At 39.7% G+C, this 16,887-nt stretch overlaps 1 protein-coding gene across 2 annotated transcripts in view; it reads right to left on the bottom strand.

Annotated features, from left to right (window-relative positions):
• The window catches only part of PAPPA2 (pappalysin 2), a 303,262-nt gene that overhangs the window by 145,092 nt on the left and 141,283 nt on the right, over positions 1-16,887 (bottom strand). For both annotated transcript variants that reach the window (XM_005540072.5, XM_074020862.1), the window contains 4 exons: positions 13,925-14,046; positions 10,166-10,655; positions 7,040-7,168; positions 3,334-3,425 (listed from right to left, as the gene is read on the bottom strand). In XM_005540072.5, the coding sequence (XP_005540129.3) occupies positions 3,334-3,425; positions 7,040-7,168; positions 10,166-10,655; positions 13,925-14,046 (833 nt within the window). The remainder of the gene's footprint in view (positions 1-3,333; positions 3,426-7,039; positions 7,169-10,165; positions 10,656-13,924; positions 14,047-16,887) is intronic.

Raw genomic sequence — 16,887 nt, 5'->3', positions numbered from 1 at the left:
AGAACAGGGAGAAAAAAAGCAGCTGTAGGCTGGGTGTGGAAAGAAATTTTAAGTAATAGTTGAGTAAGATATTTAGGGGAAGCCAGAGATATAATATGGTAAAAGAAGAAAGGAATATAAATAAATCCTAACATATATTATATATTTGAATCTTTTTCATAGTTTTTGAAATATTAAAGCATTAGGGGGGATTTTTCTCAATCACTTTTTGTTGCTTGTGTTTCTTCAACTGCGTGACTGCTATTAAACTGGAGAATATAGGCTCCAGGCTTATGAGGGTTACATATGTATTGATTTTTTTTTAGTCTTAGAACAACCCTGTGAGGTTTGTATTTTGTTTCTTTTATGATAGGAAGCCTGAGTCTCAGTGATTTTATGTGACTTCATAAAGGACCCTTGAATGGTAAGCAATAGAGCATTAATTTGAGTCAGGCTTAAATCCAAGAGCCAGAATGAAGGTTCAGCAGCTATTACTCCACACTGCCTCAAACTAAGACAGAGGGGCTGTCTTCAAAAGCAAACAGGTGAGAAACGAATATCTGAGAAAATATACTGGGGTTGTAAAGCCAGCTGGTATGCACTGGACAAGTTCCATTCTTGCTCATATAATAACTCCTAGTAAATGAATAGCACTGACTCTTTATAGATACATAGACACAGTGCCTTCAAATGTAGATAGCTGAGAAACACTTACAAAGCCATTTAAGTTCTGTTGCATTTTTTACCAAAATATGAGGCAATTAATATTAATGGAACAATTCAAATTTCTATTTTCTACTTAAAAATTAGGACATGAAAGTAAGATTAAGATTCAAAATAACACCTACGTATATATTCAGTGAGAGCATTACTAAAATTTACTGTTACTATTTCCTTTTTTTCATGTTCAATTCTTCATAGCAATACCACAGGACTGTTCCAGTAATTTGCCAGCTGTCCATCAACATATAGTTATTAATTATTCTCTTAATAATTTCCTCTAAGACCCTTCTGTGGTAAATCTATCTCTACTTGCCAGATATAAGCCACTGTCCACAGGACTTGGTTGAAAATCTATTTTGGGCTTTCAACTCATACGTTTCATCAAACCTACTCAAAGCACTCTCCAAAGCCAATGTATGTGCTTTTGGAATGACTTTCCCATGATAATTCTCTCTCTCTTTACGTGTGTGTATAGTTTTGTTTTGTTTTTCTACTTATAACCCAGTAACTACTCTTCTTGCTTCTTGTCTCTATTTTTTTGAGCACAGACTTAAAATTTTTGTTTATGTTTCTTTCAAATTCATCTGAAAATAACTGAATACTTTAAAAATATATTTTACAATGGTTTCTTCAAACCTGAACTTTTGAGAAATAATGGAATATAACTATGTGCTTAGCATATGATGAACTTACGATTCACTAAAAAAAGTCTAATGGTGGAATATATCATTTAACCTTACCCTGTATAGTTAAAACCATTTAAATATAGTCTTACTGGGGTTGAAGGAAATAGCCAAACTTTATGAGATCAAATGTGATAGACACAATATAAGGTCTCCTTGTAAGTTAAATAAGACTTGAGCTGCACTGAGGAAAGTTTAGTGTTTGGAGAATATATATTGTATTTAATATGAGACTACTATGTGGCTACCAAAAAGAAATAATGCTAACAGAGGTTGTGTTAACAAATACTTGTGTACAGAAGAGGGAGGTAATCGGTTCAATGTATTCTGCATAGCCAGACCACATCTGGAGTATTGGATTTCCTTCTGGGCATTGACCACATGAAGCATGCCAGTTTGGGGTAAATAAGAAAGGGTCTGGAATCCTAATCACATGAGGGGATGTTTGGATTGGAAAGGAGAATAATGGAGAGGTATTTCAAATATCTGAATGGTAGTCAAATAAAACAGAAAAAAATATATATCCTCTGTAGTTTCATAGCAGGGAAAATGCACTTGATTAAGCATGAGGAAAGCTGAGTTCCAGGGCTGGCTCTGCAAAGATTTCATTGTATGCCCTTGGATGAGTCACTAAAATGTTCTGAGCCTCAGTTTCCAAACTGGAAAAAAAGGAAAAAATTTTACAACAGATAAGGCCATTTGTAAACAGAATGGTCTGTTTCAAGGTGCATTCTTCACTGCTAGAGTTAGGTAAGCAGAAGCTAGAAACTCATCTCTCATGCTTTGGTAGGAGGCATTTATGTAAGACAGAAGCTGTGCTCTAAGTCACTGATAAACTCGTACTCAAGAAAGGATCAGGGACTCGATCAGACTCATGGTACACAACATGCACAGAATACATGGTACCGCTGAACACATAGTACACAACGGGCCTTTTTCAAATGGATGGATGGATGAATGCATGGAGAGAGGACCACCAACATTCTATGATGCAGGTCTGGCTCTGGAGAGCAGGGACATTTGTATATTCTGTGTAGTACTTAACACGTTAATAAATTATATATAATTGTAATCACATTCTACTTTATCTTAAGATTTCAAGACTTTAAAATAGTTTTAAATGCACTGCTATTTAAAAAAACTTCAATGTGTGGTTATGCTCCACCAAATAATTGCAATCTATGTAGATGACAATGGAAAATATATGCATCTAAGGAACCTGGTGATGATAGCTTTAATCAGAATTGGAAAAGTGTTGTAGACTGCCTCCCCGGAGTGGCAAGAGTCTAGAGTAAAAAGCACCTTATACTCTAGAGTTAAAATTTTTACCAGTGATTCTCCAAGGCTAAAATGTGTTAGGATCCTCTGTTATTCTTCATGATTGAATCTATGACACACAGTCACCAAAATATGTCTTGCCTTTGCTTTGGCTTAGAATGTTTCCTTACTGTAATTTGTATGTAGAGTCCATATGATTGTGCTACTTACCTGACATATTGGCGTTACCCTGGAGGACCCAAGAGAAATCTTTGGTAACATTAAACTAGGAAGCAAAATAACCTAGTGGTTTACAATGCAGATTCTAGAGCTGTACTTCCTTAGTTCAAATGCTGACTTTACCACTTCTAGCTGCATAAATGAAATCAAGTTATTTAAGCTCTGCTTCCTTAGTTCAAATTTAAGCTCTACTTCCTTAGTTCAAATGCTGACTTTACCACTTCTAGCTGCATAAATGAAATCAAGTTATTTAAGCTCACTTTGGTTTCCCCACAATTATTCTAAGGATTGAATGAGATAATACCTGTGAAACAATTCATGTCTGGCATACAAGGGACACATCAAAGGTTATTATTATCACTAAGCTAGATGTTACAAGGTATCAAGAACTTACAAAATAATACACCTCTAAAAGTAGGACACAATCTTAGACTGGAACTCCTGAACTTACCTACACAGTTGAAACCTTCCTCCAGCTCACACGCCTTGGAGCAGCCATCTCCACTCACAAGGTCTCCATCATCACACTCTTCTCCCAGGCTCCTAGAGGGTAAAATATACATGCATATATAACACAAAAAAATAATTTTTCTTGTTTAGCTACCATTGTTTAAAATTCTTACAATTTCTCAGTATATATTAAAAAGTGCAAGTTGGAAAAAAGTAGGAGCTAGAAGAATGCTTTTACAGAAAATAGAAACAAACATACGTATATATAAAGTAGATACAATTTATTCAATGATTGTTGATTGGCATATCCAGTGGGTTGTGGGAATTCCTGGAAGTCAGGTAGCTCATGGCGCAGAAACATCTAGGAGATCCATGAGGGTCTTGATGGCGTTTCGGGAGAGGGTCTTAAGCTTAGAAAAGCCCTGCCAGCCCTATAATGAATAAAGGCTTAAAATAGCTGACAACGGTAAGGAGAAAGCCTGCCTGTCTCTGTGGTTTCATCTATTCATTTTTATCTAGTATTTCTTTATGATTTCATTGTTTTGTTACATAAAGGTGCCGTTGTTATAAAAATTAGGATTTTGTAAAATTCAATCTCCTCTTCATATACCTAGAGACTTAAGTAGCCCTATGGGGCCATCTCTCCGTCTAGGGCATCTCTAGGGCTCAGGTCCCTGTCTTTACTCCCTACTACCACCTGGTGACAGCTAACATATATTGCAGGGAAGAAACAAATGCTAAGAGAAGAAAAACGTTTTTAGTTTCCAATCTCAAAAGCTAATACAGCAGATGACAAAATTTGAATTGAGGTGGGTGAGTTAGTTTATAGTGAAAGGGACATGAAGCAACTTATGGAAACAAAATAGATAAGTTTGGGTTGATGCTCCTATGAAAGAACCAACATTTGGCTATTGCAAAATGCATGAGGATTACCATTTTTTTTCTCCTTGACTTTGTTTATGCTCAAAATGGACATGTATTTTAACTCAATAGATAAAGGATTTGGAATGTTAAAGTGTTTTCAGACCCCGAACATCACAAATAGCTCTAATCTATTGTTTAAAGTATTCCTCACCAGGATGAATGAAAGATTAAATAATTAGAAATGAGAATGGTTTAAAATGAATTAAATGTATGCTATGAATACAGTGATATAGTAATCATATTTTACTTGGCAAGCTGGAAGTGGAGAAGGCTAAAAGAGATATAAAAACAACATAATTGAAGAAATTAAGGAAACTTCAAATCATTTTTCTATATAAATGCAATGCAGTTCAATGAAAAGAGACTATACTGGGGACCTAATTAAATGTGTGCTATATCCAAGAAGTCTCCAAATACTTTATGCCTTAATGTGCTTATTTATGGAGAGAAGATTAACCTTCATCTGTGTTTTGCTACAAGGGGTGCAGGAATAATCTTGGAGGTCGCCAACTTTATATTTTCATTTTGAAGATAATCTAAACAATCAGTATAAGCATGCTATGTACCATCTTGTGCCATGCGGCCCAACAGAAATGTAGTGAAAGTCACATTTTTAATTTTTCTGGTAGTCATTTAAAAAGTAAAAAGAAACTGGTAAAATTGGTTTTAATACTATATTTTACCTAACCCAAGATATTCAAAATATTATTTCAATCTGCAATCAGTATAAAATGAGTCATGTTACATAATTTTTACATACTAAGTCTTTGAAATCTAGTGTGTATTTTTCACTTACAACACATCTGAATTTAACTATTTGATCTGTATTTAAATTTTATAATACTTATAGTTGAAACATAAGATTTACCTGCCCAAGTTGTTCCAAATATACTTGAAGATTTTCCAATAACCAAATTGAGTTTTGGTTTTTAAAACAAATGTAAATTACTAAAAATTAAATAAAATTCAGTATTCAGATTTTTAGGTGCATTTGGTATATTTTAAAGGCAAAAAGAGCCACCTATGGTTGGCGGCTCCTATATTGAACAGCACAGATTGAAATGAGTAACTTCTGTATGAATACTGTTTATAATTTCAGGGCCCTGCATTGTGCTTGTTTTGATGGTCCTATTGACAAGTGATATCTAAGTGATCACTAATGATTTGTATGGCTCCTTGTTTTATGTGTAATGTGGTGCCTTTGGTTAAGCCAGATTTGGAGTTACATACCTTCTCATTGGATGGAAGCACTAGTTACACAGAGAAGAAAACACAGGCAGAAGTTTCAAGGAACATTTTGATAAGAAACCTCGTGAGACCCAGTAGCCAAGCAGTGCTGCCTTAGATGAAGCTGCTTTAAGGCACGTGAGAAAATGTGCAAAACCAGGGTAGGAAAAGAGCTCTCCAACCCTTTCAGCCCCACATGCTTCAGGCAGAAATGGCACCCTGGGGCTGCAGGGTGGCCACCATTAGACAGCTGCCTTGGAAGACGCTAGGGCAGGGGGCAGAGTGTTTTGTTCAAGGAGGGTCCTGCCAGTGTAGTAGTGGTTACCCAGCCCCCCAACACATTAACTGGTGGGCTGTAGGTTTAAAATGAAGCAACCAAAACAGAGAAAACAACAACAGTATCAAGTGGACCTGTCCTCTGCAATGTGAAGCATCCCAGGGAGAAATCTGATTTGAAATGAAGGAGGGAAGGTGGCAGGCTGAGGCTGAGGTAGGTGGCAAGGGACAGCACATGAACAAGGTTGAGGTGACTTCAATGGCTTCTACATATTATCGAGGGCTGGGAACATTTTAGTGTTTATACTTCTATGACAAGGAATAGACTTACTATAGTTTCAGGATCTTAGACGATTGAGGAGATAAACAATGTTTAGCGACTGCTAAATGATGGGATGGAATCCCAAGAAAGGCTACAGAATTGATTCCCAATAGGGCTTCAAGATACGATATATCTTCACTTGGTCTGGGAAAATACAAATAACCCATCTCATTAGGATGCAAAATCTAAGACAAATCACAGTGTCTGTCTTCCAGCCTCCTAATCCCAGCAGCTTTATATAAGTAATAAATAAGGCTAGATGAGCATTAAAATTAGGTTGATGTAGGGTGATCAACTGTCCAGGATTTCCTGGGACTTGGTATTTCTAGTGCTAAAACCGGCAAAGTCCCAGGCAAACCAGAATGAATTAATTAGTCCTCTATGTTAATGTCACAAAAGGGCAACAAGAAAAGTAACATGATATGTTAAGAAATAGAAAGAGTGATTCCATTTCTACCTTGGTGATGCTTACAGAATAGCTGGAAATTATATTGTTATCAGTTCTACTAAGGCTTACATGAGAAACTGAAGATCCGAAAGCTATACTGAATTTCCTCAGATCACACAACTAGTTAGTAGAATAGGCCATTTGTTCAAAAGAGATCGTCTTTCGGCATCATTTGATGAGTAACCTTCTGCATAAATTCCTTCCCTGAATCACTGTCCAGCAGTTGCTTGCTGAGGCCATAAAAGGGGCTCCCAGATAATCAGTCTCAATACCTCAATACTCTGGGGTTAGCTATAAAAGTGGGTTCCTCCATAACTATTTAGAGATGCCAGATCTCAAGACCTGACAAAACCAAGTCCCAGATTTTAGAATTTCAACACTAGAATCAAATGGTGCCTTGCTCCCTACATTTCCAAAACAAGTCAGACTCCTGAAACTTCTGTTCAGAGCAGTGTCCCTGCTCAGATACACACATACACACACACACACACACACACACACAATACTCACTCTGACACCTTCCCATCTCCGCAATAAGGAGCTCCATGAATGTGGTTCAGAGGAGGCGAAGCTTCTCCCAGTTCTCCTCCAGCTTCAGCTAGAACTTGGTAACGATACATCTGCCCAGGTGTGACCTCCCTATGGAAACCAAAGGGTTTGTGACCACTACAGCCACAAAGTGAGGCATGCCCTGAGTCCTTCGTTGATGGTTTGCAGAAGTTGAAGGGAAATATTATGGGAAACATAAAAGTTAAACATATGCTGCATTGTCTAAAACAAAGATCAAGGCACAGTCTTACCAGGTTTGAAACCATATTTATTTCTGTATCCCTGTGCGTTGTACGGAGTAAATGCACAGTAAACGCTTGCTGTGTTAACACTGAACTTAACAGTCCTAGTCAATCTAGGAAGATGGTATTTCAAGTGCATTTTTACCATGTTAAAGCAAAACAAAACTATTTAAAAGCCAGTCTTCTGTATCATCAAAGTAATCAAAGAAACTGGAGATTAAAGCTTCAGTGTTTGGGCTCAGGAAGGCCCCCTTCTCGGGTCTGCGACCATAGTTTTCTCTCAAGAGAATTTTTGTCTTGAGGAGACTGAATCCTTAGGAGTAAGATAAACTGTCTCATAACAGAAGGTAGGAACACCTTTGGTCACAATTTGGGGAATTTAAGAAGTTCCACAATTAGAAATGCGTTAAACAACTGCTCACCTCCAAACCTATTACAGTATGTAGGTATCAGGAATGGAGTCGTATCAGTTGACCCTGGAGATGGAAGGGGCTTGTCAGACTCTCTAGAGCCCGGGTGCACTGATTGTGTGGTGAGGGTGAAAGGCAGGACACTGAGAAGAGGAAAAGGGCTCAAGAAGGGGAGCTTCTGATCCGAAAGACAAATTCTATCTTCATCTTAATTTTGCCCAGTGCCTACCCTAATTGGAAAACTATCACCAAAGTCAAGCTAGGATGGGAGTTACTTAGTGAAACAGGATCTCAAAGGGTTGCTGGGACTACCGTGAGTGGCTGCCATCAGTATTCTGACATGGTTCTCTCCTCTTTAACAGACTTTTCAGCTCACCCACAAAGCCTCCACTCCCTCAGCTGATGCAGCAACCAGCAACCAGGAAATGTCTCAGGGTTTCAAAAATATCTTTAAAAACCTCTGTGCTGGCTTTTAAATATTTAAATAGAAAAGAAACCTAGATATTAAAGTCTTTTAAATTTCCAAATTAGTTACCCCCACATTCCCCAGGGAAGCAAACCTCTTATGAGAATGCCAGATATTTCTAAAGCAAAACCAATTTTACATCCTAATCAATGCTGACAGTTTCCCTTTACAAGGCGGTTTCCGTCAGACGGCTTGTCCAGCCATGCATAAAAGCTTCACACTTTTCTGTGGCTGGGGAAAGGACTGGATGGAAACATCAGCATGTGTTTATTTTTCTTGAGGAAAAACTCAGCAGCAGGTAGCCCAAGCCCTCCAGGATCTGAGTTTGTAAAAGGCAGTGTTACTGAAGCAAGAGGATCAAAATGAGATCCAGTTGAAAAATTGGATTTTAATTCCAATTTTGCTATTTACTAGCTATTGAACCAAGTCAAAGTTAAGCCTCAGATTTTTCATCTATAAAATGAGATATTATTGACCTTAAACATGTGTGTGTCTTTGTGTGTGTGTGTGTGTGTGTGTGTGTGTAGCAAACTAGATAACAAACGTCATCTTAACTGCCTTATTTAAGAAGTTCAAAATGGCATTTCTTTTTTCTTTTTAAAGCTACCTTTGCATTTGTATTAGCTTTTTGGTCATTTCACTACCTTCTAATTCTAATTGACAGGCAAATATGGGAAGAAAAATGTAATGAAGTTCAAGGTGGACATTTATCTCTATTTTTTTTGTAGCTATGGTAGATTGCCAAATGACTACCCTGTCCCCGATGTACCCTTCTATGATGTGACTTTGCTGCCTCTCTCATCAAAAGGGAGGGTTTATTTTGCCACCCATTGAGTCTAAAATTGCTGTGTGACTTGCTTTGGCTAGTGGAACATTATCATGAATAACATAAAGCAAATATTTGAAAAGGGTAAGCATTTGGGGGCTTGCCCTCTCTGCTGCTGGAAACCCTTCCACTATCATGAGAAGCCCAGGCCAAGTCTTGAGAGACCATGAGGAAAGAGGCCCTCATCTCTCCAGCCATGCCAGCTGTCTCAGCTGTGCGGGAGGTCATCCTGGGTCATCTACCACCAGCCACATCAGTCTAGATGAGAACACTCAACCCACCTATGGGAAATAATGTTTGTTGTTTTAACCTTCTACATTTTGTGATGATTTCTAATGCAGCAAAAACTAACTGACAGCATCTCTGATAAAACTTTGTTTTGCCCTAATTCTGCTCTCAGGGCAGTCTCCAAAGAAGGTTATGCGGTTGAGAGAATTTGCCTTTGGAGGTACCAGCCTCCTGCTCCAGACATTGAGTTCTTTGTAGTAAGGACCTCATCTTAGTCTGTGCCCCCAGCACTGAACATGCAGTGCCAGGAACATAGCAGAACTCACTAAAGGTAGGAAGAAAAGACAGAACTAAGAGAAAGAGGAGAGCTGGAAGAGAAAGATAAAAGAGAGTTGGTTGATGGGGGGTTGGGGGGAGAAATGAGAGAAGGGGAAAGAATGAAATGCATATCATGAATGAGTCATGGAACTGAGTGCATCGTCTTGTCTGCTGGGCCCTTGGCCTCCTTGCATAGCAATAGAAGAATTGACTATACCTTATAAATGTTATGAGGTCTGTGGCAGATGATCAGACAGCTAAAGCAAAGAATTAGAAATTAAATTGTCACCAGACAGGAGTATGTGATTCTGATCAACTCATTTGTGGCAATTATGTTCAGTTCAACTGAAAAATCTCATACACTAACCTGTTTTGTCCATAATCATGATGATGGCATCAGCAATCAGACACCTGCTTGCCCCTTTCTGGGAAGTGTTTTTCTTTACCTCAGATACGTCACTTTACAGTAAAATCCCCTCTGAGAGTCTAAACATTCCTCCAACGAAGGGCATGACTGAATATTAAAAAGCGGGGAAAAAGTAACAAAACCCACCCCTAGAGCCCCAGGAAGCCCCATAGTCATGCGACCAAACTCACACGTCCGTGAACTTCCTGTGAGGATGTGTCACCACCACGGGCAAACCACTGGCAAATGGGGGATCGCGGAGAACCTGGTACCTCACGGGCCTGCAGCCAGAGCACAAGGGACTGTGGGGCTGAGAAGTCAGGAGCGCTGCATCAATCTCTATCCTCTCATCAAAGGTATAGACTTTCACCCCCGAAACCTTCCCATCCACGTGCAGTTTGATAGTGAGTGGGATGTCACAGAAAGTGTCTAAGGGGCCCAGGTGCACAGACTCCTTGTTTTCCAGCAAGATCTCTGTGTCAAAGAGGACCTGCGAGGAGTCCAGGAAGAAGGAAGTGACCCACAGGGTGAGGGTGTCAGCTTGGACCGGGTATTGGAAGAGCAGCTCCAGGCTACAGCCTTCTGTGGGGCAGGGGACCGTCATGTTCATGTGGTACAGGTGGACCTCAGGGCTCCAGGCCTGTAAGCTCGGCTCGCAGGGCTGATCTACGTCAGGAGGCCCTGGTGGGAGATCAGCAGAAAGATACATCAGTAGCAGCCATTAAAAGTCAGAAAATGAGTAGCCCTTAGCAGCCAGAAAGAGGAACTACAGAGAGAACGCTTAGAATTCCTGTAGAAGTTGGTCATCTCAGCAGGTTAGATCTTAAGTACTAGTAAGAACAAAGTTGTAAAAGTAAAAAGCATTACACTCTTGTTACCCCATTCCTGTACATGGTGCCCTTAGCAAGAGGCAACCAGCCAGGAATTGGGAAGGGAGCAACCCACATCCTAGGTGGAAACATAAGGCTGCTGCAGAAAAGTCATATCCTTAAAGAATCCTTGAGGAGAGAATTACATGTGATTAGTCCATTCATAACTTACGATAAATTAATGCTTCTGAAGACCAATGATTTCACCCTGTCACTGCAATCTTTGTAGGGCTCTTCACAAAACTCCTTTCATTCCCTAAGATCCCACCCTGGCAATCCTTTCAACTGATGGTTAGATGAACTTTAAAACCATACATTGAAATTTCCCTTTCAGTTCAGGTATGTGTAAGCAGGTAGGTAACTGCAGACAGGAAATAGAAACACATACTATGGAGCGGGAAAAAAATGAAGATTCAGTAGCCAATAAAAATGTAATGATAAAAAATCAAATATCACAAATCTATGAAAGTCAGCTCCATGGAAATAATCTACCCAAATGGTTTTCTTTTCTGTCGTGTGAGGGGAGTTGAAGAGAGAGTGCTGAATCGAGAACCAGCAGAGTCAGGCCTCCTGTGCCCTTAGCTGAGTGGCTGTGGCACATCTTTCTATGCCTAAGTTTCCTCTTTTAGAAAATAAGCGATAATGTTTAACCTCTGCCTTACTACGGCAGTGTAGATCTATACAATGTTCTAGAGAAATTAAATATCTACATTTACCAAAGTAGAAGTATTTAGCCCTTCAAAATTTGGAAAATGAATTATGTCCCAAAGCCCAGAGAAAACCAGTTCAAACATTGCAATTTCCCTTTCAGTTCAGGTATGGGGAGCAAGGAGGTAGCCGCAGGGAGAAACTACAGCAGGAAACATAAACACATATTATTAATTTCAAAAATATGTGTGTGCAACTATGTGTGTGTGTGTGTGTGTGTGTGTGTGTGGTGTGTTACATTTTATGGTTTTTATTGTTTTTCACCTATACTGTGAGTTGATTTATTTATTATGAGCTGATTCATTCATTCAACAAAAATTGGTAGTGTACTTCTAATGTAGGTATTAGAACTAATTTAGGTATTAGAGATACTAATCTAGGTATTAGAGATAGAGGAGTGAACAAGAGAGACGAAAGTCTTGCCTTTCTATATCTTACAACAAAGTGATAGATGCAACAATAAATATATAAAGGGATATAAAGTATAATACTAGGTAGTAATGATATCTGTGAAGACAAGTGGAGGAACATAAGGGATACGGAATTACGAGGTGAGGCTGGGAGCTATTTTAGGTTATGAAGCCAGAAAATTCTCACCATGAAGATGACGCTTAAGCAGGGCATATGTCTGTTTTAGTTTTCTAATCCCCATAGCATTTAGAAAACAGTTGGTGGTTAAGTAGTGCTCATTAGACATATTTATAAATACATGTGTTTATGCCAGCTCTGTTAGAGATTCAATTACTTTTATAGTGTATATTTTAAATATGACCTGGTTCCTCACCCTTTCAAAGTAAAGGAAGACCAGTATTTCTTATTATTCATATATACTTAGTTTATTAATGATTTATGAATTAATGCTTGTGAAGTCCAATGTTAGTAGTCCTAAAAACTTCTGTTGGTCTCTTAACTATTATTATGAAGCCCCCAATACTAGCAGAATAAAGGTCCTTAGAAATCAGCCTAACAGTGGCACTGACAGTCAAAACGTTTCTATTATGACTTCATGTTAAAGCATGAAATGGAAGCCCTGAAAGTTAACTTGGTTTGCCTCAAGACACAAGAATTAGAACCTAGAACTTCTAATTCCTTTTACCTCTCTCAGATAACTGATTTTTTTCCTCCCTAGAATTAAAAAAGAAAAAAATACTGGGCCAGGGAATCAAACAGGCATTAAAACACCAGCATAGGACAGACTGTTTGCCACACTCACACAAAATGGCTCTTTATGAAATGCGAATCTCTGTTTAGAGTCCAAAGCAGTAAATTTCATACTCACTTTCCATTCTTCCCTGAAAATTCTCACTTGAAAAAAGTCATATACAATCAATCAAGTAAATTATCTCCTTCCAGATTTATCCCTGAAGCCCTGTCACTTGAGTGACTGGGAGCTCAGGATTATATCTTGCAGATACTGTAGACTCTCAGACCAATATTCTCCTTTTTTCATGTCACAATCAAGACTGCAGATTAATTCAAACAGGACTTTGCCCAACACATCTTATTTAATTGTTTTTAGTGTCTTAATATTTTAAAGGCAAAGAAAAAAGATGATAATTAGGTAAACATTAAAGATGATGATGATGGAAGAAGTCAAGCCATTCATTAGGAGGTGCTAAATCCTGTCAACAGTATTTTCTGACTTGAACTGGGAAAAGATTCGTGCTGTAATTTATCTTAGGGGCATTAACGTACATATGTGAGTGAATGTGTGACTATTTGAAAAGTTAGGGGAGGTACAGAAAAAAAGATAACAAAAAATATTTTCCGCTTCCTGGAGCCTAACTCAGATCATATCCAAAGCACAACCAGTACCAGTGATTAATAGACTCATAAAATAGCATAGACAAGAACGATCAGTGTGGAACACCTGGTTCCCCCCACCCCACCCAGACTCGCTCAGCCAGTGCATGAGTGTTCTCTGCACTGTGTTCTCTATTACTCTCCTGATATACAGGAGTAAGAGGTCAGCTTATACTGTCACGTGGCACAGCTGCTCCAAGGACCAGTAGGCACACATAACACTACACCTCCCAGCTATCTCACCCTGAAGTCACACCCTGAGTTCAGCTGACTTCTCCACCCTTCTGTCCTATATGCTGATCTCTGCTTCACCACAGCCATGGGGCCTCTATGTTAGACACATATGGGACATTCTGCACACAGCAGCACCAGACAGTTTGCAAGGCTCCTGAAGATATCCAGCCAAAACACATACAGACGACAGACAGACAGACAGACAGACACATACACACACACACACACACACACACACATTGCCTTTTTCTCACCACGTCACTACTCCACTCTTTACCACCACCCCCATCCTCAGTGGTCACCAGGTTATAAAGAAAAAGCATCATGGTACTTTACCCACAGCCTCCTCTGGGGTCCAATAACCTGAGGAATCACACACCCGCCGGGAGGAAGCTGTGTGCACATACTGACGAAATGTCCCATCTTCAGTGCAAGCGCCACACATGCTGCCTGAGGCCCTGGGGAGATGAAGGGATGGAGATGGGAGATGAGGAGAGTTCATCAGATGAGTTGGGATAAGAAAATTAGATAGACCTTTGTGTGGGGAGGGGAGGGGTTGATGGTTAGTAAGGACCTAGAACAACTGTATCTCAATCGTTTTTTCTTGTGTGGATCTCATCTTTGCAATATTCAGTGACATGAAAATTTCAAGATCATGAAGCAGAAAAATTTAACTAAGTCATAAAACAGGCCTTTGGAGATGAAAGTGGGCAGTTTCTGTCCTAGGAACTAAGTAAACACCAAACAATTAAAATCTGAATCTTTCAACATAAAATTCCCTTCTACACTGACTCTCAATAAGTCATTCAAAGCCTCCTTGAATTTCCCCCACTAAAACAGACAATAATTTCCCACATAAACTTATTAGCTATATGTGTCCTTATGTTTTAAGCTCCCTACTTTAAATCACTTACATAAAATAAAAGTCAGGTGAAATGTAATGTCTCTTGGCTCACCATTGCCCTTGGGGATATATCCAAATTATTTATCACGACTCAAGGCCCTTCGCAAGCTAGCTCCAGCCTCACCTACTGCAGTTCCTTTCTGAGTTTTGTATTTCCAGCACAATGAACAGATCACCATTCCACAAATACATCATGCTCTTCAGCTCCATAAAACATGGAGCTGTTGTCTCTGCTGCCAAATAGCCTTTCCAAGCTTCTCTGTTTAGCAAACTCCTACTTACCCTTCAAGAACCATTCAAGTGTAAACTCTGCAGTAGCACTTAAGCCTCTCTCCTCTGAGTGGCCAGTACTCCCTTCTCTGTGCACCCACTTCACCTGCTGGCTCCTCTCTTAGGACTCTGCTATGTGGTGTTGAGAATTTCCATTCCCATTCTTTCCTCTCCTTTGCCTGTGAGCAGGTCCAGACAAAACCCTATTCCTGTTTATATTCCCGAAAGGTAGCACAGGGATTGGATCCAGCAGTCCCTCTGTGAATGCTTGTTTTATGGATATCCATGAGGTGATTAATACAGTTTATGAAAAGTTCTACAAGTACCGTAACTGAGGTAACTGGAAGAGGTAGACGCAATCATAGCTACTACATAATAACGGTAAGTCACTTCATGGGGCTTGCCTCTGATCCTTAGAATCTTTTTAGAAGCCCACTTGTGAATGACGCATCTGAAAATGGAGGCATCAAGTCAGGGTCTCTCAAAAGGTAAGAAAACAAGAATAACATCTTGTAATATGCCAGAAAAATACTATTATAAAATAAAGGTAGTGATTATGACAGCTGCTCCCATTTCTGAAGTACCTCACATAACTGGCATTGTGCCACTATGTCGTGCTTTTCATAAATGATTTCTAATTCCTGTAATAACCTTATGTTTACAAATGAGAAAACTCAGGCTCAGAGAGGTTAAGTAAATTGCCTAAGGTCACAACAAGTTCCTTAATTCCTTTGAGCAAGTTCCCAAACACCATTGAGAGTCCAATACTTTGGAAACTAAAAGGTGTAGTTAAGATCCAACCTCCGACTCCAATCAGCACTCATTTCTAATGTGAACATAATTCCAAAGCTCATTCTTTTGATGCACTTGGCCCTTCCGGGGCTGCTGCTAAGTGCGTAGCTGGGGCTCTTCTCTGACATAAGGGTTCCAAATACCTGCTGGGGTGGAGTAAACACAACTCCAAGCATGACACAAATTGCTGGGCATGTGACGTGAGTCCCCCTGACACACATGTTGGGAGGTCTCAAAACTGCAGTCCACCTAGCTGAGAAAAGGAAGCAAATTGCAGGCTTTTCTGCCAACAGACTCTCAGCACACCCGTACTGATGTCCGCTTTATCGTAACGTTTGTACCAGAGAGAGAATTCAAAGATTAAATTGTTTACATGTGTTACATAAACGGATGTAAAACTCTGGTTTGCACATACCCAAAGAGGACTTGCTGTTCAGGCAGTGCGACCAAAGCTGCACAAGGTCACACTTGCAGGAAGACGATTCTCACACACATCACATAGATGTGTGCTGACTCACAAACAGAGCCCATGAGGGTTTGGGCACTGATGACCATGAAACTACTTTGTAGGGTTGTGAGGTCTAAGTGGTGTCACACACTAAGTATGTATCAAGGTATCAGGGACAGGTATCAAGATCCCAAGAGGCTGAAACACCACTGTGAAAGAGGATTCACCAGCTTCCTCCTATCCCTGTCTCTCTCTTGCCACTCTCCCTAGGCCTTCAGCAAAGCTGAAGGGCATGGAAACTTGCTCCAGGGACACCCTTCTCTTTAGCTGAGGCCTGACACCCAGAGGGAAAGTGTGGTACAAAGAAGAGATATGCTAAATGAGAACGCTCTAAATTAAAAGAAATCATCCATTCCGTGTTCCTTATTCCCAAATTTCCACTGGACTCCCCAGTTCACCTCTAGTCAGTTGTGGGGTCTTGGGCTTGTCATTGTATGTTTCTCTACGCCTCAGAATTCTCACTTCTTTAGCAGGAGCTGTGTTTATTGCAAAGACTAAATAAGACAAGTGCAAGGAAAATACCTCGCACAACACTTCACATACAGTGCAACCAATAGATAAGGGACTGTCGTTATTTAGAATATAGCAGTAGGTTTTGAATGAGGTCAGCCCGCACAGGTCACAGAAGGGGTTCTGGTCCTTCTCAGTGAAACCATATTCTCTCATCCCCCACCAATTATCAGATGTCATTCATTTTCCTCCCTTTCCTTTCTACAACAGTTTATCTGATATTCTTTCAAACCAATATGCAAAGGATGAATGAAAGTTTTAGGTGTAATGCTTTTCTTCAGTAAACACATATTAGGTGTCTGTTGTGGCAGGGCA

Source organism: Macaca fascicularis, chromosome 1 (genome assembly GCF_037993035.2).
Source record: "Macaca fascicularis isolate 582-1 chromosome 1, T2T-MFA8v1.1".
Classification (NCBI taxonomy): domain Eukaryota; kingdom Metazoa; phylum Chordata; class Mammalia; order Primates; family Cercopithecidae; genus Macaca; species Macaca fascicularis.
The sequence above is the reverse complement of the archived record's forward strand: the minus strand, read 5'-3'. Positions and strand labels throughout refer to the sequence as shown.